A 23,342-nucleotide genomic window follows, 5' to 3' on the forward strand; every position below is an offset into this window, starting at 1 on the left:
CTTAAACAAAAAAAGAAGTTTTGATTGGTGCATTGGAGGTGGACCCACATGTTTTTTTGATAATGCGTTAATACAATAACAAAAACGGAGAAACAAGTCTAACACCCAACCAATAATGCCCCCTTAACCTTCTTGATTCTTGTGCCGAGGTGTTTGGGGGCGTTACCAGGCCTATGTGGCACTAAAGATGCTCCTAGTTAGACTATGTTTTATGATTCATTTTTTTTATTTTTCATCATTCGTTACGGCTTGATCATCTTAGCTTTTCCTCAATTATTCAACCATACCACTTTACCCATGTTATACTTCATTATCCATCATTTTCCACCATTATATATTTTAACAATATAAAGAATAAAAAAGAACTAAAAGAGAAAAAAAACAAAAAAAATCTTATAAAAGAGAGTGGGGGATGACCCGCATGACCACCCTCATTCCCCTCACTTCACATGTGGCCATTTAGGAGCGGCGCAATATTCCTCACTCACCCTTGAAGGAGGATTTTCCACATAGGACCCTTCAAGAGTGAAGTGAATGTGTATACCACATGGCCATCTCACCCATTTAGTCGATGTTTTGATTTTTAAGATTTCATGATTTTAAGTTGGAATTTGGCTATTGATGATGATAAAATATTTGGATTTGGGTTTGAATTTCATTCATTTATATTCATTGATACCAACTATTAACGTGCAATTTCAGTAACAATAAAGATTTTAATAAAAAGATTCGTGAATTCAAGTTCATGTACTTGAGCATTTTTATGTAACAAAGTCTTGTTAGGTTGTGTGATTTAACTAGTGAAGGTTAGTTAAAGAGTTACATTAACGTAATGTTGTTGCCACGCAGATAATTCGCTTTAACCAACCTATTCTTTAACAAGTGTGTTGTGATTTAACTAGATTTAACCATATTTACAAAAAAGTGATTGGTTGTTTGTGGGGTGGACCCCACTTTTTGAGCCTTTTGGGGCGATTGCGCCATTAGGATAATCGAAGACGAAGAGGGGAATGAGGGCATGAACCGGAATGTTAATTAAAGTGTTGTGGTTTGGCGTCGACATAAGTGGTTGAGGTGGCCTAGGGCACCTCCTTTAACGAGGCACATAGCTTTACCATGTTTGTTTTTGTGTTCTTTATTCTTATTAATTTTTGTGTTCTTTATTCTTATTAATAAATGTTTTTTTAAAGAAAGAAAAGTTGAATAACACACTATCATCACCGTATAGACTAAACAGGGGAGCCACCTATTTAGAGAGAAGAGTTTTCCTGTTTATAAGTTTATCCTATGATAAAGACATGTTGCCTCTATTGCTTGAGATATAACTTTTATAAGTTCAAATATAATTAGGAGATTTTAACTTTCTCCCAATGTTTGATAACTGACACTATATTAGGATCTATTGGCGTAGCTTGGACAAAAAACACAACGAACTCAAAAATTTCAGACGAAACAGGTACATTTACACAATGTATAAAATTTTTCAGATTAAAGTTCATAAATTTACACTATTGAGCAAAAAAAGAAAAAAGAGACCCTCTTCCTCCCCCCCTCCTCCCAAAAAAAAACACGGTTCCCTATATAAGCTTCACCCATTATCTTAAGATCTCCGGGCCAGTATAAAAGAAAGAGAGATTTAAACTTAAAATAGTTATAGGTTGTAATGAGAAGTTGGACATGGGTCTAACAAGATAAATCACATGTTATGATTATTTCTCAACCTTTTATTATCCGTTGTTTGTTTATTTTTCATAAGGGATTGGTTCTTAGTACAATAACATATGTTCCTTAAGACACAAAATAATTGTGTTTTGAGACAAAAACATGATTTACTATGATCCTGTCCTATGCTATGCAACAGAGACGTATTTAAATTACATAGTGGTGCTTTATGTACTTGAGAATCAACACAACTTATTATTTCACATTAGCTATTATAGTTATGGTACGTAGACATAAAAAAAAGTACATTAACATCAATTCCATTAGTTGATATTGTAAATATTGGGGCATTCGTAGTTGTTTCACTAAAAACTGAAAAACGCTCTAACACGTTACTACCACGCAGACAGAAATGCAATCATTAAACATAGCCAATAAAGTATGCAACAGTTTCACTAAAAATACTTCAACTATTAAATGCTCTACATACATTATATTAAATGGCCCTATGATTACTTAATATGAAATAAAAACTAAGCATTAATGATTAATTAATATTTAATGTGTATTATAACTAGTTTAAAAAGTAAAATTAGAAACAAATACTTAATGATGCTTATAATATAGGATTGAAATATATTCAACTATCAAAGATGCATGAATTAGAGGTGGGGCCTTGTGTTAACAAATAATTGATGGTGCATAGATAAGAATAAGAAGAATGGACCGCTTGGTGACTTGGCCTTGGCTTTGAGTACAAACATGGATAAGAATTCCAACTTTCATGGCCCCATAGATGACTTGGATAAAAGTTCTAAATCAAGGTACATAAATAAAATTTCTAATTTTTGTATTGTCTTATCAGTTAATTTTTTATTGGTGTTATTTGTGGACAAATAAATATCTGAATTATGTATCAAGTTAAATGTTAGAATCCTTTAAACTCATTGGATGAATAATATGACATATGTGTTTGATTATTGACCTTGCATTGTTTTTAACCAAGTAACATTAATTTAATTACTTATCAATTTACAAAATCCTTAAGTTTGTATAGTCTTATGCTTACTTTAAAAAAAGCTATAGGCAAGTGGCAACACATACACTTTTATAGTTAAATGATAGTTATGGTTGAAAAGCCAAAAACCGGTATAGGATATTATATCACATATGGGGCTGTAAGCGAACCGTCCGGCGGACGTCCGGGCGTTCGTTCGGCAAGAAGTTCGTTTATGTTCGTCCGTTTAATAAACGAATCGGACATGGACACAAAAATTTCGTTCGGTAAGCTTAACGGACGAACACGGACAAGGGCCAAGTCCGTTCGATAGTGTTCGTGAACGTCCGGTAACGTTCGTCCGATTACGTCCGGTAATGTCCGTCAGGTATCGTTAGTGTTTATATCTATCCAGTATTGTAATTTAACTGCGGAATTTATAGTGTTATTAATAACACTTTTATATTACTACACATGTTTGATGTCTCTTATATTATAGTGATCCACTTTATGTTAATATATTAAGTGTTAAGTATATATGGATGTTATATGGTGTAATTCCTAATTTGTATGTGAAGTTGTTAAGATATATGCTTGGTGTTAATATGTAACCGTTTATATTTGTCCATTAGTGTTCGTTGTTCATTAATGTTCACATGTTTGTTTGTCCATTAGTGTCCGTTTGCCCATTATTGTCCGTTAACGTCCGTTTAAAATATTAACGGACGGACATGGACGGACACGGATAAACTCAATTTCTTAATGGACGGACACGGACATGAATTTTCGTTCGGTAGAGTGTTCGTGAACCATCCGTTTGTCCGTCAAAAGCTTAACGGAAGGACACGGACATGCTCTCGTCCGGTTCGGTCCGGTCCGGTCCGTGTACACCCATTCACATACACTAACTGACCAACATACAACAAAAGAGAGAGTGAATTAGATTTTATGCCACCAAAACTACAGCATGTAATAAGGTAGGATATTCACTTTTTATGTACAGAAGGTAATGATTTTAATTTATTTAACAAAATTATATAAAGTTTTGTATTTATATCATTGAAATAAATAAAATTTGAATTTCAAATGACAACTTTTAAAAAGGTTGTAATTGGAGTATGTTTGGATCATTGGATGCATTCAGAAACATAAAGTTGTCGGTGTTGGGTAATGAAAATATTAAATATTGATAATAATTATTATTATTTACACCTAAACGACCCTACATTGTTAGATTGTACTTTTGATAATGTGTGTTAAACTGTTTATGTTGTTTTTTGGTATTCAACTCCTTCACTAGTACATCACAAATCCTATACATTAAAAATAATAAAGTACTAATATGTAACATATTTTCTATAGAATCAACAAAATATTCAATCACGAAGTACTACTACCAAAATGTTTTGAACGTATTGCTTTAACACTGTGTTCCCGAGTTTCATTTAAGGAGAGAAAAGAAAAGGAGGAGAATTAAAAGAGAAAAGAAAGAGAGGGGAAGGAAAATGTGTCACTTTATTTCGTGTTCCCGAGTTTAATGAAAATGGAAGGAAAAGGAAAGAAAATGTAAGAGTTAATAGGCAATTAATGATACAAACGCATTTTCTCTCATAATCTCTCCAATTTAGAAAGATGATTATACACTTAAATTTTCTAGTATTTTCTCCCCCTTCCCCTCCTCTCCCCTCCTTAAAAAATCCCTGGAACATGATTCTTTCACTTTTTCTTCTCCTTTCCTTCCCCTCCCCTCTTTAAACAAGACTCGGGAACAAAGCGTAAGTGAGAAACATAAAAGAACTCCACGAGTAAACATGTTTGAGTGATATTCTTCAGAATGCGTGACCTTGTGAGAATTTTTCGTTCAATTGACTGAAAACAATTTTGCGAGCTTTTGTGGAGAAAACGAATAATTTTGTTTTGATGTGAAAGATCAAACGTTGAGGACATTATTTATGAAGTAGTAACTAACCGACAAAAAAAATTTACATATATGTATATATGAAAAGATAAACAAATACATGAAAAAATATATTTTTCTTATGTCATGACTATTAACCCAAAATCAAATCTGAAATACGTACTTACAAACGTAACAAAAAAATACATATTTTAGTATTATTTTTTCTTTTTTTAAATCTTTGTGTAATAAGATATTGAACTTTCTATTAACATGTTGATAATTACAGACAATGGAATTAGATATGTTTTATACTTTTATTAAAGAAATTAATTTTTGTTGCCACGAGCCCATGCTAGCCGAATTCAACAGCCCAGAGGCTTTATGTCTGTCAGCCCGTGTTATCTTTCATGCAGCGAATATTGGGCCTAATATGGTCACTAATATCAATATGTCCTCCATTCCTCGTGTTAAAAACTAGACTTGCACATAAAACCCGGTTCTGGATCCGACCTGGATGTACCTGACCTGGAAGCGAAACCGGCATATCTGACCCACAAGTTCAAACCAGGTTTCAGTTGCTTAGAGAAACCATACCCGGAACTGAACATGACTCACGAAACTTGTTCCACATCTACCCGGTCAAACCCAAATCCGAAACCAATAAAATCGACAAGTGAAAGACGTTAACGAGCATTGGCCAACCTACTTTTGCGCGCGGGGTGGGGTGGGTGGGGGTGGAGGGATATCAGGGAGACTAGTCGAACGGTATGAAGAAAAAAATGTCGTTGGCTAAATGGCTAGTTTAATAAAAAGAAAGTTTAAATTAAATTTAACATATAAATATCCTAATTAACGATCTAAGCTATTTTCACACCAATTGCAACCCGATCTTCTTCATACACTTTTCAATCTTTATATATATATATATATATATATATATATATAAATTTCACACAACCCTTATTTATCTCAAAATACGAATCTATCAAGTATCAACCAATCAACGTAGACACAAAAGAGAAGAAAAAGAAAAGAAAAAAAAATCACGAGTTCAAGCCTTGAAAATGAACATATTTCATAATAATATCCACAATTCGATCCCCGTATACCCCTAAGTGTTTTTTTCGTTTGTCTTGTAATATTTTTATTAAGTGAATCTATATTTCTTTATTCATTTATTTACTATTTAGTAGTATTTTGTTTTTGTCTATAATACTTATTATCAGTATTGACGTTGATTTATAATTTGGATGTAACATTCTATTCGAAGTTCAACAATCCTGGTTGCTATACCTAAAACAAAGAAAATGTACCTTAATTATAATACTCATGTTAAAATTCGTAATATGTTAAGTCATAAAACTAAATATTATTTCACAACAAATATATTCAACCAATTACAATTCTTTTACCTATGAACATCTCTGTGTCCCGAAGGATCAACAAAGGACAGTACATGAATATTCACACGTTGTCCATCAACTAGCCTTTCTGCCTTATCTTATACCCTAACTCACCCAGCTGGCCGACTCCGTGGATAAACCTCGCATACATTTTAGTTTCCACTTTGTCCATTACCATTGTACGATTCTATTTCTGTCAAAATTGTTGACTTAAACTAAAATAATACTTAAAAAAAAAAACCAATTTTGACCTAAACTAAACTAGTACCTAAAAAAAACCATTTTCATCCCAAACATGTATTGGCTAGTTACCTGACCCGACCCGACCCGATCTGACCCGTTCCAAGACTTATTTACATGGGTACATCATGGATGTGTGAAACATGATATGAATGAAGGCGTTGACTAACCTCTTACCTAAGCCCACACCCTTTCCCCACATGAATATTTTATAAATTCCGATCAAATAATAACCACTTCCCGCCATCTTAGCCGTTGGCAAAAAGGGAGCCTTTACCTTTATCCTCCTAACCACCATCCCCTTTATTTAAAACCCCAAATTTCACCCTTCTTTCTTTATTTATATTATTCAACCATATGTTGTTTTTCATCTATTCTTACTTGTTTCTTTATTATTTACTCTTTTATTACATTTTGTTTATCATCTTTTCTTATTGTAGGACATGATTAGCTAACATAAAAAGTAACAACACTTATCAACTTCACACCCAACATCTTCCAATCTCCAAACTCATCCCTTGTGTCATTTCATTTTTACATTTTTTTTTTCACTTAGATTATTTTTCAAAATGATGGGGACTATGTCTCTTGGTTCGTCCATCTTTGTTATGCGAAAAGAGGCCGTGAGTTACAAGAATTGCGCGTGGTTATCGAAGAAGCAAATAAAGTGTTTAATGTATTGTCAAAGTGAAGGAAATGTGATCAGGAGTAATGGGGTGGTGTCTAGTTTGACAAAGCGGTCGGCTTTGGTCAATGCGGATCCTGGGACCGTTGTTTTGGATACCGAAGACTTGGTTTTGGCTCCAAACGGGAACGCGAATGGCCAGGAGTTGGTTTCATACAATGGTGCACAAAATGGTTCTGTGGTGGATATTAATGTTAATGTTAATGGAATTGGCATTGTGAATATACTCAAGGGGAAAAGGTTCTTTGTTACTGGTGCAACTGGGTTCTTGGGCAAAGGTAACGTACACTTTTTTAAAAAGTTTTTTTGTACGGGTTATGTTTTATTTCTACCGGTTCAAAATAGCTAAAAAAACAGGTAAAATGTTTGAAAACTTAAATGTGAAGTTAGAGCCTAATAAATCGCCTTATCAAAACATTATGAAACAACTAGTCAAGAAGTGTTATGGGTCACCCCTTTCGCCAAGGGGTGTAAACAAGACGAGTCAAAGCCTGAGCTTGAGCACAACTCGTTTTTTATTTACTAACTAATTTATAGACATTTATGATTATTATTTATTTATTTATATATATTTTAATTACAAGTTTTGTATATAGCATAACATATATTATTTATTTATATTAATCATAAAAGTTATATATAAGTAATTGGCTTATTTAAGTCACGAGCCATCTTGAGCTTGGGCTCGTTTACTAAATAAGCTTATATATATGCTCAAGCTCGGGCTCGATCTTTTTTATTCTCGGCTTGACTTGAGCTTTTAGCAAGCCAATATTGAATATCTCACATGCGGGTTGGTTCGTTTACACCCCTAAACTATTGCCACCTTTATTATGTTCTATGAGTGAAACCATGATACTCAAAAGTGTAGGGTCACTTGTCAAACCAAAATTAGCATGTTTTGACCCTAACCCGTTTTAACCTATTAGCTGACCCGCCTATTTTGACACATTTTCTCCCCATTTAAGTCGTACATTTTGCCCATTTTGGTGTCATTCTTGGATGCTAGTAACAATTTTTATTGCTCACCTTTTCTAACACTTTGAATTTCTTGATAAATTTATAAACTATGTAGTGTTCATAGAGAAGATACTGCGAACGGTACCCGATGTGGGGAAGATATATCTTTTAATCAAGGCAAAGAACACAGAAGCTGCCATGGAAAGATTGAAAAATGAAGTATGCAATTTTTTTTTGTCTTCTTTCTTCGTCATGTAGGAGTCCTATGTGGCAATTTCTACTCGTTTACTTATGACTTGATTGATTTAGGTTGCGTTTGACCTCAAAGCAGTCAAATGAAAAAATCGAGCTAAATGGGTTACCAGTCAAACGGGTCAAACAAGTTCAACTCACCCAAAATGGATTTTTTTTCTTTTATAATAGTTTTTGTTTTGAAAAACCTTGAAAATACAAGAAACTGGTTGAAATGCAATGTTATTCATTTCTTCTGATATATGACCAAAATTCATTTATTTATATACTTTTATAGAACCTACACAGTCACATGTGTAGGTAAACTTTTTAAAAAATGATAAAAATATCAACAAGTTAGTTTAGTGGGTTTTCATATACATAAGATAGACATTTGTATGTAAGATGTAAACGTTATTAAAATACAAATCGCTGGCAGAAAAAGTAAATGATTGAGGGAGGTTTTTTTTTTTTGTTCTCGTAATAATATAGTATTTTGTAATGTATCTCTCCCATTAACGTCTTACGTAACTACATAAAGTTCTAAAAACCAGACAAAAAAGCTTGTGGGACCAACTACTAAAAAAAAAATCCTTTTGACATGTTCTCTGGCCCGCACCCACATTGCCACTTCTAGTCGTATGCAACCCTTCAACTTTAAACGATCTATCTCATTATCATTAAGTAGTAAAATTAAATTTAATTTAGGATTGTGTTACAGATAATCAATACCGAACTTTTCAAGTCTCTTCAACAAGCTTACGGGAAATCATATCAATCATTCATGTTAAGCAAGTTGGTTCCTGTGACCGGAAACGTTTGTGAATCCAATCTCGGGTTAGATGAGGATACAGCAGAATTGATAGCAAAAGATGTTGACATAATTGTAAATTCTGCAGCTAATACTACTTTCGATGAAAGGTAGCTTCTTATAATTTTAATTATTTAAGAAAACCAGCAAGAAATGTAGTAAAAAGTTACTAAATTTTTTTAAAAGAACCGCAGATATGATGTAGCTCTTGACATAAACACTAGCGGGCCTAGTCGCCTTATGAGCTTTGTGAAAAAGTGCAAGAAACTCAACCTTTTCCTGCAAGTTTCTACAGGTAAAATCATTTGTACTTGTATAATGTTTCATTTTAGATAATAACAACCATACCCAAAAAAATGGTGGAAAAATGTAAGGCATCAAAATTTTACATATTTTTTTTACCATTTTTTCCTTTCTAGTAGCATAAAAACCATATATAGATATGACAAGTATATTAGAAACATATAGTGTTTTTTATGGAATACAAACAACAAGAAACAAAAAGTACTAAAAATATAGTATTAGTACGCTACCAATAACAGAAAAATAAGCAAAAAAGTAAAAGGATTAAAACTTTATATATTTTTGGACACGTTTTTTCCTTGCTTGTAGCATAAAAACCATATATGGACGTGAAAAGTTTATTAGATACGTGGAATGCTTCTCGTAGAATCTAAACAGCATAAAACAAAAGGTACTAAAAATATAGTATTAGTAAGCTACCAATAACAGAAAAAATGGTGAAAAAGCATAAAATATAAAATATTTACCTACTTTTGACCGTATTTTTTCTTGCATGTAGCATATGTGAATGGACAAAGACAAGGAAGAATAATGGAAAAGGCGTTTAACGTAGGCGAGAGTATAGCACGAGAAAGCCTAAGGTATGGGAATCATATGCCAAAGTTGAATGTAGAAGATGAGATTAATATGGTTTTGGAATTGAAGAACTCTTTGGGAGAAAATGCATTGGCTCAAAAGCTAAAAGAAATTGGATTAGAGAGGTATAATGGAATCTCCTATGATATTTATCTTGTATTGTTATGTATGCTCACTTAAGATCACCCACAAAACATCTTGTTTTCTTTTATTATGTGATTCAACCAGGGCGAAGCTATATGGATGGCAAGACACGTATGTTTTTACGAAGGCAATGGGAGAAATGATGATAGATAAAATGGGAGGAGATATACCCGTTGTCATAATCCGGCCTAGTGTCATTGAAAGCACTTACAGAGAACCTTTTCCAGGGTGGATGGAAGGAAATAGGTACATGTTTTCATAGAGGTGGCAAAATGGGCGGGTGACATACTAACATGTCAAAACGGTTTGGGTTGAACCATGAATATATCTTTTTATTTATGTTTGATAACTAATGAGTTAGATAAGATTAAGGGCGTATTGGGTCGGTTTGGGATCAAACAAAACCAATAAACCAAAAATTCGGTTTTTGGGTTTCTAAAAATTGTCTGGTTTCGGCATTTCTCGTTTTTTTTGTCATTTGGGCTTCAATATTTTGGGCCGAAAAGTTGGAAAAAAATGAACTTGGGCCTCAAACTATGAGCCTAAATTTTCTGTTCAATAATAATTATTAACATTTGGGTCTAAAAGTTATGATCAAAGACTCACATCATTTATTAATATTTTATTATAAATTACTTAGCATTCAAAAACAGAAGTAGTAAACCAAAAATTTAATCACAAAAGTCAATTTATTCGGTTTTTATGAGTTTGGTTTGGTTATATAAGCCGGTTCGGTGTTTCGGTACATGCAAAACCGAAGCCGTACCAAAAATCCAGTTTTTTGAAAAACATAAAATGAAATCTTCAGTTTTGGTTGGGTTTGGTTCTTTCGATTTGCTTACGTTGGTTATTTTAGGAATTTTAATTATGGGTCCATTATTTCCGTTTCATGCACACCCTAGGTAAGATTAACAAACTTATTGTTAGCATAGTTATCAACATTTTTAATGAAGCACTTTACAATGCAAATGCTTTGGCTTACTTTCGACCCGTTTCCTTTTAAGCTAAGTTTATAGTTTATTGTTTGAGCCGTTAAAGATGAAAACATAAACCAAACTGTTTTTGACAAACGTGTCAAAACGCCTCCTCTACTTTCCTTACTAATTACGGCCTGATTCGCCCCTTATCGCGTTGATGTACAAGATTTGTGCTTTTCTCTCTCGTTTGAAGGATGATGGATCCAATTGTACTTTACTATGGAAAGGGACAACTTAGTGGATTTCTTGTTGACCCTAATGGTGTTCTTGATGTGGTAAGTTCTTTTCTTGTTCATGTATTCACAAAACTACATATTATCTCACAAACCGTGGGTCCCGCAAAACCGTTTCAGGTTCCAGCTGACATGGTGGTGAATGCCATCATGGCAGCCATGGCAAAACACGTGGCGGGTGGGAAAACCGAAGATAACCACATTTATCAAATAGCTTCGTCCGTAGTGAACCCGTTGGTGTTTAAGGATTTGGCAAGGTTGCTTTATGAACACTTTTGTTCTTCACCGTGTTTGGATTTAAAGGGCAGGCCAGTTCATGTACCGATCATGCAACTTTGTCGGTCCATGGAAGAATTCTCGGCTCATATATGGAAAGATGCGGTTAATAGAAGTGGATTGATTGCTTCGTCGTCCACAAATAAAGGGAAGCTTGCACTTAAAATTGAAAATATATGTAAGAAATCAGTGGAGCAAGCAAAGTACTTGGCCAATATATATGAACCATACACATTTTATGGTGGAAGGTAATATTATACTTCAATCTTGATTGAATTTACACTAGTTATGCAAAAGAGACTGGAAAATGATACATGAACTAAATGTGTATATATGAATTAAACTCTAAGTTTACCTATTATTGGCCTACTGGCCATAAATTGATAAACCTTAATAATAACACTAATAACTATATTAGCATCGTCTTTAAATTGGAGCATAAATGTTAATCAAGTCCAACTTGTTACGATTAAAAACTTAAAAACATGACAAAAAAAGCTAGACTGGAACTTGAAACGACGACACAATCAACGGCTAAGTTGATTAGTATTTTTATATAAAATCTTGATGACTGAGTGTTTTGCTCGAGTAATCATGATGTCCATCATATTTGACTCAACTAGTTCACACGATCAATGTAACATAATGTAACATGTTGTATGAAGCTCATAGAACATTTGGGATTTGAACATGAGATCATTTTGAGTCAAAACTATGTGGTTGTCATGATATGCATGAGGTCCATTTGGTCTTTTTAGAGCTGATCAAATAACTTATGAAAGTTTGAAACTCTTATTTTTGTAGGTTTGATAATAGCAACACTCAAAGATTAATGGGGATGATGTCTGAAGAAGAAAGAAAGACATTTGGGTTTGATGTGGCGAAAATAGATTGGAGATATTACATCTCAAATGTTCATATTCCAGGGCTAAGGAGGCATGTAATGAAAGGAAGAGGAATGTGATATAAATATTATTAATATACACACTACAATATATGCATATTTAGGAAACCTTATTTGTAATAAAATGTTGTGATTTCTCTCTTTTATCATTTTCTCTAGAATTTAAAGGAATCAAAAGGGTACACTAATTAAAATGTTATAGTTAATGAGATTGTATGTTGTCTTTTTAAAATATGTATGCCAAAATATGCCATGTAATATGCAAAATAAGTGGTTTGCTTTGAAACCTTTGTATGTAGATATATATATTTTTTTCCTGTTTACTTGACTCTATTAAATTTCCTAGCATGTTTCAATGAAACTTGAAATACCATCAACATTCAACATAACACAAAATGTGCACACATTAGTTGAGATTAATCAAATTGTCGATATCATCATTTTGATATTGTCTTTATACCTAAAAAGTTGAAAGTTAAAAAAGTGTTATTTTCGATAACAATTTTCATCTATAAAACTAGGGGCGTGCACAAAACCGAAAAAACCAAATCGAAACCAATAAAACCAAAAAAAACCGAACCGAAAAACCAAACCGAAATAGAAACCGGTGATTCGGTTTTAAACTTTAGCAAAAACCGAAATATTGGTTTTGGTTCGGTTTTGTATTTTGTTAAGAACCGAACCAAACCGAAATAACCATAACATCTTAACCATAATCATTAAAACAAATCTATCGATGAATATTTGATTAATTTAACATATTGTTAATACAAAACTTGGTCTGCAAGTATGATTAAAAACCAATAATAGGTACTTTCGGTTTTGATTTTGAATTTTAGTTTCAAATGTCTTTTATTATCTTTTAATATTTTAGGTCCAAATATTCGATTTTCTATTAATCATTAGTTTAAAGAAAAAATGGCATGCTCGATTTCAATAGCTTAGGTCAAGTGTTTTTTGCCCAAAAAGTTTTGGCTTGACTAGCAAAACCGAAAAAACCGCATTCAAAACCGAACCGAAAACCAAAAACCGAAAAAACCAAAACCGAATGGTTTTAAAATATCATAAAACCGAAAGTTTGGTTTTTGGTTTGGTTTTAGTCAAAAACCGCACCGAACCGCACCACGCACACCCCTATATAAAACTCTCTCTAATTGTTTTAAATGAAATTAAATAATCAAAATTTACGTTTTAGATGTTTATATATATAGTGAAAAGATCCAATACACTAATCCTTAAAGTACATTAACGTACGCGAATCCCATTTTTCACGAATCGATCCATGAAATCACATCCCAACATCTCGGAATCGTCAATACATATCCAATTAATCATTGGTTAACCGAAAAAACAGTTTTGGATCGTTAATCGATCAATTTTTTATTTTTTTCACGAAGACCGTTTTTTGAGCGTTTTCTGAGCGTTTTAGGTTTTTGGCTGAGCGTTTAAGTTTTTGTGAGCGTTTTCTGAGCGTTTTAGGTTTTTGCTTTTATTTTTTGCCTTTGAACGTCTCGCGTACCTCTCGTACGTTAAGGCATTAACTTAAAACATCTCTACCCTATATATATAAACACTAAAACACATAATCACTTGTACGTCATACTTGTGAGAAATAGCAGGACAAAGACAACATGCCCAAATTGGATCCTGAGCCCAACCCGGTTTGGCTTCAGTTACACACGTTCAACCTCGGGTTTTGATTCAAGCTAGTAAGGGTTAAACCAGTTTATAAGGAAAATGATTGATTTAGTTTATGTTCAATCCGTCTCAATGGAGGATGCCAAAATTGGTTCAAATTAAAACCCGATTCCAGTTCCCGACTTGGCTTTTTTTTATCTTTAGAGCATTCTCAGCCCTTCTTTCATCCCTATCTCTATAATTACACTAGAAAACACTACAATTCTCTCTCCTGTTCAATTAAATAATATTTTTTATATCTTTATCATTAGTTTTCTTGCATCTCTACACACAACCAATTCAACAAATATTAAAGAGTCAACAGGGGTAAACAAAGTTTCCCCAAATTTACAAAAAATCATTACATTTCTCTTTCCTATAATTGACAAACACAACCACTCAACACCTTACCCTATAATTTGCAAATTTCCCTCACATAATTATAGGGGAAGAGTTGAGAATTCTCTTAGCCTCTGGTCTGTAAAATCAGTTCTAGAGGTGGGCATAAAATCTGGTTATGGATGCATACCGAGCCTATAGGTACAAACCAAGTTTCAGTTTTACTGAGAAACCATAGTGGAACTCACCGGAGCCGGTTCCACCTCGACCTAGTCAAAACCCCGACCCGAGTACCCGACCAAGCCAAAACCCGAAAAACCTGATAAAAACCCGGCAAAACCGGTCAAAACCCAGTCAAAAAACTGATCATACCAGAATCAGTTCCTACTTGACTCAGTTAATAACTTTGTTAATCAAACTTGGAACCGTTCTTGTAAAATCCCGATTTGCCACCACTAATCAGAGGTGCACATACTACCCGGTTCCAGACCCGACCCGTAACCAGTTCCTATCCGTACCCAACCTGCAGGTAGGACCATGTATATGATTTCTCCATAGAGCCGTACCAAGAACCAAAACCGACTTGGAACCAGAAATACCCGGTGGAACCAGTCAAAACCCGGTCAAATACTCAAAACTGATTTTAACTTTTGTTGACCATATCCGAAACCGATTTATGAAAATACAAACCGCACCTATACCTCTAACTGCTGATATAGATTATAGTACCAACTGCTAAACCATATATTTTTGGGCCATGAGCCCAATCTTAGACCCTCTTCACAAAGTAGTAAAACATTAAAACTAGGGCCGTTCAAACCGCTCATCGTTCGCTTAGAAATTGCTTGAAAAATACTCGCTCATTTTTTCGTTTGATTGAAAACGAGCCGCTCTGCTCGGTTCAGTTTGTAAACGAGCCAAACAACGAGCAAAGGTCTGCTCGGCTCGGCTCGAATATTTTTAATTTATTTTATATATAATTATACATGAACAAATATATAAATACATAGACAAAACACATAAATATATGCTTACAATTATTTTTACCCGTTTAAAATTTTCATATTCCGTCAATTTTATAGTTTTATTTGTTCGTTTAAAGTTTTTAGAATACTAGAAGTTTGTTTACATAATTATTATATCTCACTCTAAACTTATTCTTAATAAAAATTTACATTCTATTACACGTTTGTTTAAAAACTACTAATTTATTTCTAAAATATATTATTTACAACCTTTAAATTTGTTTTTCATTGAAATTTTTCAAGCGAAAAAAAATTAAATAATACTCAAATCGTTCGATGTTCGATCAAAAAATGCTTGATTTGATTTTGGCTCGTTTCTGTTTTCACTTGGTTTGAATTTCAAAAGTTCAGTTCGGTTCGGTTGTAAACAAGTCAAGCTACAAACAAGCCTTCAGTCAATTCGGCTCGGCTCGTGAATAGCCCTAACTAAAACCCGTTAAAAGATTTTAATTTCCGTAATAATAACAATAACAAATTCTTAAACCAAAAATCCATATATTAATTAACCAGTTTTCACTATTCACATCACGTTTGTTGCGACTTGAACATTTCCGTCAAATCAGATCTTCACCGTAAACCAGATCCACCACTGACAACCGCCACCATGAGAGTAACAACACAACCACCCTCACCATCCAAACTAACCGCCAAAGACGCCGAATCTCTCTTCCGCACCAAACCTATCTCCGAAATCCGAACCATCGAATCCGCCACTCGCAAACAAATCCAAAACAAAAGCGAAGAGCTCCGTCAGCTCGTCGGCAACCGTTACCGTGACCTAATCGACTCAGCCGATTCAATCGTCAACATGAAGTCATCATGCCACTCTATTTCCAATAACATTTCATCCATTCACAACGGTATTCTTCATTCTCTCTCGTCTACAACAATTAACCCTAATTCTGTTTCCTCTAATCCCACTAGGGCTCGTATGTACGGAATCGCTTGTCGTGTTAAGTATATTGTTGATACACCTGAGAATATTTGGGGTAGCCTTGATGAGTTAATGTTTGTTGGTGCTGCTGCACGCTATATGCGTGCTAAGTTAGTTTACCAAGGGTTAACCAATAATGATAGTAATAATATATTATTGAAGTTTCCGTTGTTACAGCATCAGTGGCAGATAGTTGAGAGTTTTAAGTTGCAGATATCGCAGCGTAGTCGCGAGAGGCTGTTGGATCATGGTGCAGGGGTTAAGGATGAGATTTCGGTTTATGCGGATGCGCTTGCGGCGGTTGCAGTTATTGACGAGCTTGATCTGGCGCAGGTTTTGAAGCTGTTGCTTGATTCGAGGAAGTCGTGTGTTTCGCAGAAGTTGAATGGGTGTAAGGTGTCGGGTGAGGATGTGATACAGGTGTTTTGTGATGTGTTGAAGGTGATTCAAGTTAGTGTGGCGCATGTTGGGGAGTTGTTTCTGCAGGTTTTGAGTGATATGCCGTTGTTTTATAAGACGGTTTTGGATTCGCCGCCTGTGTCGCAGTTGTTTGGTGGGATACCGAATCCGGATGAGGAAGTGAGGTTGTGGAAGGAATTTAGGGAGAAGTTGGAGTCTTTGATGGCAATGCTGGATAAGGATTTTATTGCTAAAGCTTGTTTGGAGTTTTTGAGGAGTTGTGGGAAGGAGATAGTTAATAAAGTTAATGGTAGGTTTTTGATTGATGCGATTGATAGTGGGAAACAGCTTGCTGCGGCTGAGAAGTTGATTAGAGAAACGATGGAAGGTAAAGATGTGTTGGGAGGAAGTTTGGAGTGGTTAAAGAGCGTATTCGGTTCTGAGATTGAAATGCCATGGAGTCGAACACGTGAGCTTGTTTTAGGCAATGATGATGATCTTTGGGATGAAATCTTTGAACAGACCTTTGCAAGCAGGATGAAAGCAATAATTGATTCAGGATTTAATGAAATGAATAATATAGTCGATGTGAAGGAGTCGATTCTTGCCATTGATAAAGGTCAAGTGGTTTTCAAGATTTTATGAATCGATCTCCTTTGGGTGGTGGAGTTTGGTTTGTGGAGCCCACCACCAAAAAGACTAGTTTAGTGACTAGCCCTAAGGTATCGCACAATGGTAGTGATTATCAGAGCTGTTTAAACGCTTACTTTGGTGATGAAGTCGGTCGAATTAGAATGGCAGTTGATAACCACTGCAAGAATATACTTGAAGACCTGTTAAGCTTCTTAGAATCCCCAAAAGCCTCTTTAAGATTAAAAGAACTAGCACCATATTTACAAAACAAGTGCTTTGAAAGCATATCAGCCATACTTACAGATCTCAAGAACGAGCTGGATCACTTGTATGCTGCATTAGCAAATTCTTCATCATCATCTCCAGTTACAACAGTTGAGAGATAACTGTTCATTGGAAGATTATTATTTGCATTCCAAAAGTACTCTAGAAACATCCCAGTTATTCTTGGTTCTCCCAGATTATGGTTGAATGAATCAATGTCAGCAGTTTCTGGTAGGGCATCAGCATCACCACTTTCGAGATATTCTAATAGCACGTTTGACTCTTTGACTTCCGAGAATAATGGGAAGAAAATGCTTACATCACCTAGAAGACAATCTTCACTTGCTGCTTCTGCATTATTTGGAGTTGATGATAACCCGAGCCCTCAACTTGATGAACTTAAAAAAAAACACAGGATCTTTGTATTAAAGCTCATAACTTGTGGATAACTTGGGTGTCGGATGAACTGTCGGCTATCCTCTCACACAGTCTCAGAAATGATGAAAGTTTATCAGCAACCACTCCCTTGAGAGTATGTGGTTTTCAGTAGTTTTATAACATATCCATTTTGAATTTATGAGTAGTTGTTATAATCTAGTTTGCTTTTTGTATACTGATTAGGGCTGGGAAGATACCATAGTTAAACAAGACGACTCATCAGAGATGAAAATCTCACTTCCATCTATGCCTTCTATATATATCACCTCGTATTTGTTTCAAGCTTGTGAAGAAATTCACAGAGTTGGCGGTCATGTACTTGACAAACCAATTTTACAGAACTTTGCTGCAAGATTACTGGAAAAGGTATTGTTTAAGAATCCAATCTTATCATTTTAATTTTTACTGAAGCTCTTTGATTGTGTTCTGGATAAAGTTTTCAATTAAAGGTGACAAAGTGGCAATCTCATCCATAATTTATGAATGGGTCAATTTAGGCTTTGTTTCATCTAAAAAATGTCAAAATCTTAAAAAAAGGTAGCTTAAAGTGAAATGGGGTTTTTCCCCCAAAGTTTGTTTTAAAGCACAAATCCTCTTAAATCATTTTGTTATAAGGTAAGATTATTATTGACATAATATAATTTTTTTAATCATATTTGACACTAATTAATTATAATAAAAAGTAGGCTTGTAAAGGAACTGAATGGAACACGAACAGTGCATGTACATGCTTGTTCGTTTAACTTTAACCGAACAAACGATCGAACACAAATGATTTAACGAACATAGTTTCCTTGGTCCGTTTGTTAGAAAATGAAGGTGTTTTGTGTTTATGTTCGTTAACAATATGAATGAATGGTTCATGAACATAAGCAGACACAAAGAAAATAAACAAATGAATATATCTGAACGAAGATGAAAGAACATAAACTGACATAATTGAACATACATCAGTTAAAAGTAAACGTGATCATCAATATGTTGGGATTTAAAAAATTAATAAAACTTGATGAAATTGTAATGTGTTATATTTAAGTTTTATAAAACTAGACTAAATCGTAAGTGGCCTAAAGCTTTTTAATGAATATATAAACGAACAAACTTAGACAAGGTGACAAACGTATGATAGTGAACACATATGAACATATAGGAACAAACATAGACGAACTTTAATAGACTGATGTTCACAAGCATAAATGAACGAATTAGATATGTGTTTATGTTCATGCCTTTAACTAAATGAACAAAAAATGTTGTTTGTTTGTATGTTTATTAAATAAATGAACATAAATGAACTTCCCACCGAACAATTCCACTAAACGCTTGCTTCGTTTACAAGCCTAATAAAAAATAAGTGTTTTTGAACGAAAAGCCTTTCAGTTTAACCCCGCTCAGACAGACAGACAAAACGTTGCTCGTTTTGACACGACCCCACTTTAATCCATATTCTTCTCGTATGATGTTGTAGGTGATTGATCTTTATATGGATTTCCTCTCAAATGGTGAAGACCGTTTGTCTGAAAAAGGAGTTTTGCAAGTCTTATTGGATCTTAGATTTGCTGCTGACATTCTATCTGAGGGTGATTTAAGTGGACCTGAGGAAGTACCAAAAACATCAAAGTCAAAAACAGTTTATAGACGGAAACAAGATGCGCAACAACAAAAATCGGTTATGAAAGATCGCATTGACGGGTTGGCGACTTGTCTCTCACAGAAGCTAGACCCCATAGACTGGCTCACGTACGCTTTTGGTTACCTTTTTTGGATAAGTTTTGTTACTTGTGGTTCAGCTTTAATTGACGTAAATTAAAGCTAGAAAATGGGAGATTTTTTGGTATGGGTTATGAAAATGATGATTTATTTCTTTTATAGCACGAAAAGTATCTTTATTCGGTTATAATATACATTTTTTGTCAAATAAAATGATTTTGGTATGGTTTTTGAAAATTATGTTTTTTTTAATGATCACAAAATTTATAATTTATGATTTTATGCATTAAAATACACTTTTGTGTTAGGAGTGTGCATAGATCAGTTTGGGTCGTTGGGCTCAAACAGAACCAAAAACCAAAAATTCGGTTTTGAGTTTTTGAAAACCGTTCTGTTTTGGTGTTTTCAGTTTTTGGTTTGTGTTCGGTCGGTTTTACTTTTTGGCCTTGAGAATTTGATTCACAAATAAAAATCGGCTCAATTTAATGAATTTGGCCTTAAATCTTATTGTTTAATAATGATTAATCGATTATTATACATTTGTACTAAAATATTTTGGTTACACTTCTAAGTTTGTGTGACTTTGGACCTGTTTTACTTGTTTCCTTAAAGCTATTCTTTTGATTTTAACCCGTTAGACCCGTTAGATACAACACATCCCAAACGCTCCATTCATTATGGGTTAAAATATGATTTCCAGTTTTAATTCTCATTATTTTTAAATATAATCAAGTCATAGTTCTTAATGAATTTTTGTTTTTTGTTTTGTAGGTATGAGCCATATCTTATGGAGAATGAGAAGCAGTGTTACCTGCGCCATGCTGTCCTATTTGGTTTCTTTGTTCAGCTTCGTCGGTTGTACACAGATACCATGCAAAAGTTGCCTACAAATTCTGAATCAAATATAATGAGATGCTCTACTGTTCCTTGTTTCAAATACCTTCCCATCAGGTTCATCTTACATTTATATTTTTATCTATTTATTTAGTTATGTAACAACATTTTAATTTTACTTATTATTAATCTTGCATTTTGGTATGCAGTGCTCCTGTATTATCTGCAAAGGGGACAAGCAAGTCTCCTATATCAACATCTATCGATGATGTTTCCTCACGAAATTCTTGGAGAAATTATACCCACGAGGATATGGATGATAACACGAGTGCCGGGGTTGCCACACCTTTCTTGAAATCTTTCATGCAGGTAATCAACAGATCTGATTTTCTATGGGTTGGATCGGGTTGATTCAAGTATGTTTGTCCAAAATATAAACTACTGTTAAATGTGATTACAAAGTTTTTTATTATTCTCTGGTCTGTAAATGAACCGAATGTTCAGTGAACCTGAACAAAAGTTTTTGTTCATTTAGTTAAACGGACAGACATGAGCACATGTCTTGTTCGTTCATTTATGTTTGTGAGTATTCGCTCAGTTAAGTTCGTTTATGTCTGTTAACATACAAAGTTTTATGTTAAATACTTTTTAAATGTGTTTTGAAGTGTAACGTTTATATACACACATTTTTGCTGTAAAATTGTAATTCAAAGTATTATCACGTAAAGAAAATGAGAAAAACTAAAAAAATGGGGATAAACGGGGTCGTGTTCGTGTCATCCAGCGTATATCGATTTTTGGGTTTGTGTCGGATTGGATCTGCCACTCTGGATTTTATGTATTAAAATTCAGTCCGGGCGACTTTTGAACACTGTTTTAGTTATTTTTTTATTATTTCATTTTAAAGGTATTTTAGTTACTATACCAGTTGAAATAAATCATAACGCGAACTGAATGTGGACGTTAAATATTGTTAAAATGACAGGTTGGCAGTAGGTTTGGGGAGAGCACTCTGAAACTGGGATCCATGTTAACAGAAGGGCAGGTAGGCAGGTTTGGTGACATTTTACCTGCTCAAGCAGCCGGTCTTCTTTCCCAATTTACAACCACCCGATCAGATTACTGATATCGCTCATCCCACCTTATAAGCACACCATTTATCCCAGAGTATATGATTTGATACTTGGGAGCCAAGTCAAGGAATGGGTCGGCCCCATGAGGCCCGAATCGTGCAAGTGTTCAGATGAACATATAAAGTTTGTGTATGTGGATTTTGGGAGCACTATATGTAAAGGAGGCAAACAGTTTAAAGTTTATTATGAGTGAAAGAATATAGGAAATGGAGGCTTCTAGAACAGCAGTGGTAGTTTTGTTGTTTTGCGGCTGAGAACCGCTTTTATGGTAATAACTTTGTTTTGCGCGGATTTGTTATATCTGTTGTATTTGTTGATTATAACCGTGTTTTCTTGAACAAAAGACGATCAAGTGGTTTTTAGCTCGGTTGATGTTAAGATGTGTGCATTTTCTCTCTTTTGTTTAGAAAGTTTGTTGTAAGACAAGTTAATGGTTTAGTCTAATTGTTAGGTTAAGCAACATACAAAAAGCAACGAGGAGCCACGTAATATATGATGTGTTGTAAAATTCGAGACTAATCCTTAATGTGATTTAGTCTAATTGGACCAAAATATGGAAGACAGTCAAAGGCGGCAATCCTGTTCGACATCAATGAACGAGGTTGATATACATTTTTACAAAAGGCCTTCCTTACGCTCTCTTTGAAGATTTTCATTTCATTCCCAGCCTACGGTATTCTTCCGGTTCGACCGCGGGGTCTAATAAGTATGTATAAATAAATAGAAGTTATATTGTAAATCAATAATAGTTTATATCTTGTAAACTCATCCCATAATACTTGTGACTGTATGACAATGACAGAATAACCATTCAGTCAATTCTATCAGTAAAGCAACACGTCATTAATCAGCCTTGAAGATTTGATTTCTGTCTACTTTTGTTCGATGTCAACTACATTATCGATTCCATGGATGTTGAGGTTTCTATCGCCCCAAGTTAGGACGAAAAAACATCTCATTAGAAATTTGGAAAACTCGTCAAGATGATTTACTGGTATGACAAGTGATCGAAAATTTTAATTTAAAAGGTGGATGTTGGAAGTGCCTTATCCGAGGTTTACTGTGTCTTAAACGCGTACTAAAAATGCCCTTATATATAATTTTTTTCCATAGATTAACAATAATTACAACACTAAACAAAAACAATGTTATTATAGCGATAGACAAATACAAATTGATAATGTTACTTACACATATATGTTATGGGATTAATTGTTTGACTAGGCTGAATTACTTCTTCTAACCATGTATATCTTGTGCTTAAATGCTTTTTATTGGCTTATTATATGAATTATCCATCTCTTAAAAGTTGCGGGCTCAAGAATGACTACCACTAGCGTGACCTTTCCACAACTTAATTATTTCCGACTTGCAATTCGAGTATGCGTGGTATGGATTTGTCAATCAATATAGATTTATAACATGTTATCACAATTTAGTATGAACAATGTTCATACGCTAAGCACACTTATGGTTGTCCAATCGCTATGCATACACGTTAGTATTTACAATCGCCGGGTAGAGGGTGGAGAAATACTTGGCAAGAAGTACCATATTTAAGTGCAACCAATGCCCAAATGTATCTATCTGGTAAAATATCACGACACAATATTACATTCGCTGTACACGTGTTAAAAAAAATATATTGTGAATA

General features: G+C 34.2%; 1 protein-coding gene and 1 pseudogene across 2 annotated transcripts; both read left to right on the forward strand.

Annotated features, from left to right (window-relative positions):
- The first annotated feature begins 6,292 nt into the window (after positions 1–6,292).
- LOC143594095 (fatty acyl-CoA reductase 2, chloroplastic-like) lies at positions 6,293–12,551 on the forward strand. The gene is made up of 9 exons (XM_077073494.1): positions 6,293–7,165; positions 7,963–8,066; positions 8,800–8,999; positions 9,084–9,184; positions 9,692–9,893; positions 9,997–10,158; positions 11,083–11,164; positions 11,243–11,646; positions 12,203–12,551. Exons 1-9 carry the CDS (start codon positions 6,772–6,774, stop codon positions 12,360–12,362), a joined length of 1,809 nt encoding a protein of 602 aa, XP_076929609.1. The 5' UTR covers positions 6,293–6,771; the 3' UTR covers positions 12,363–12,551.
- Positions 12,552–15,873: 3,322 nt separating this feature from the next.
- On the forward strand, positions 15,874–22,111 carry LOC143594100 (conserved oligomeric Golgi complex subunit 1-like; annotated as a pseudogene). Its single transcript, XR_013146262.1, has 6 exons — positions 15,874–18,105; positions 18,195–18,377; positions 19,480–19,751; positions 20,493–20,672; positions 20,765–20,924; positions 21,541–22,111. The product of XR_013146262.1 is annotated as a conserved oligomeric Golgi complex subunit 1-like (transcript).
- The last annotated feature ends 1,231 nt before the right edge of the window (positions 22,112–23,342 follow it).

The sequence above is a fragment of the Bidens hawaiensis genome, unplaced genomic scaffold (genome assembly GCF_021521415.1).
Source record: "Bidens hawaiensis isolate Kalapana, Puna unplaced genomic scaffold, B.hawaiensis_p1.1 tig00043071_1, whole genome shotgun sequence".
Lineage (NCBI taxonomy): Eukaryota > Viridiplantae > Streptophyta > Magnoliopsida > Asterales > Asteraceae > Bidens > Bidens hawaiensis.

Coding starts and splice junctions, on each gene's coding strand:
- LOC143594095 (XM_077073494.1), top strand. CDS start 6,772: ATGATGGGGACTATGTCTCTTGGTTCGTCCATCTTTGTTATGCGAAAA. Junction 9,000..9,083: donor AATACTACTTTCGATGAAAG/GTAGCTTCTTAT, acceptor AAAGAACCGCAG/ATATGATGTAGCTCTTGACA. Junction 11,647..12,202: donor TACACATTTTATGGTGGAAG/GTAATATTATAC, acceptor TTATTTTTGTAG/GTTTGATAATAGCAACACTC.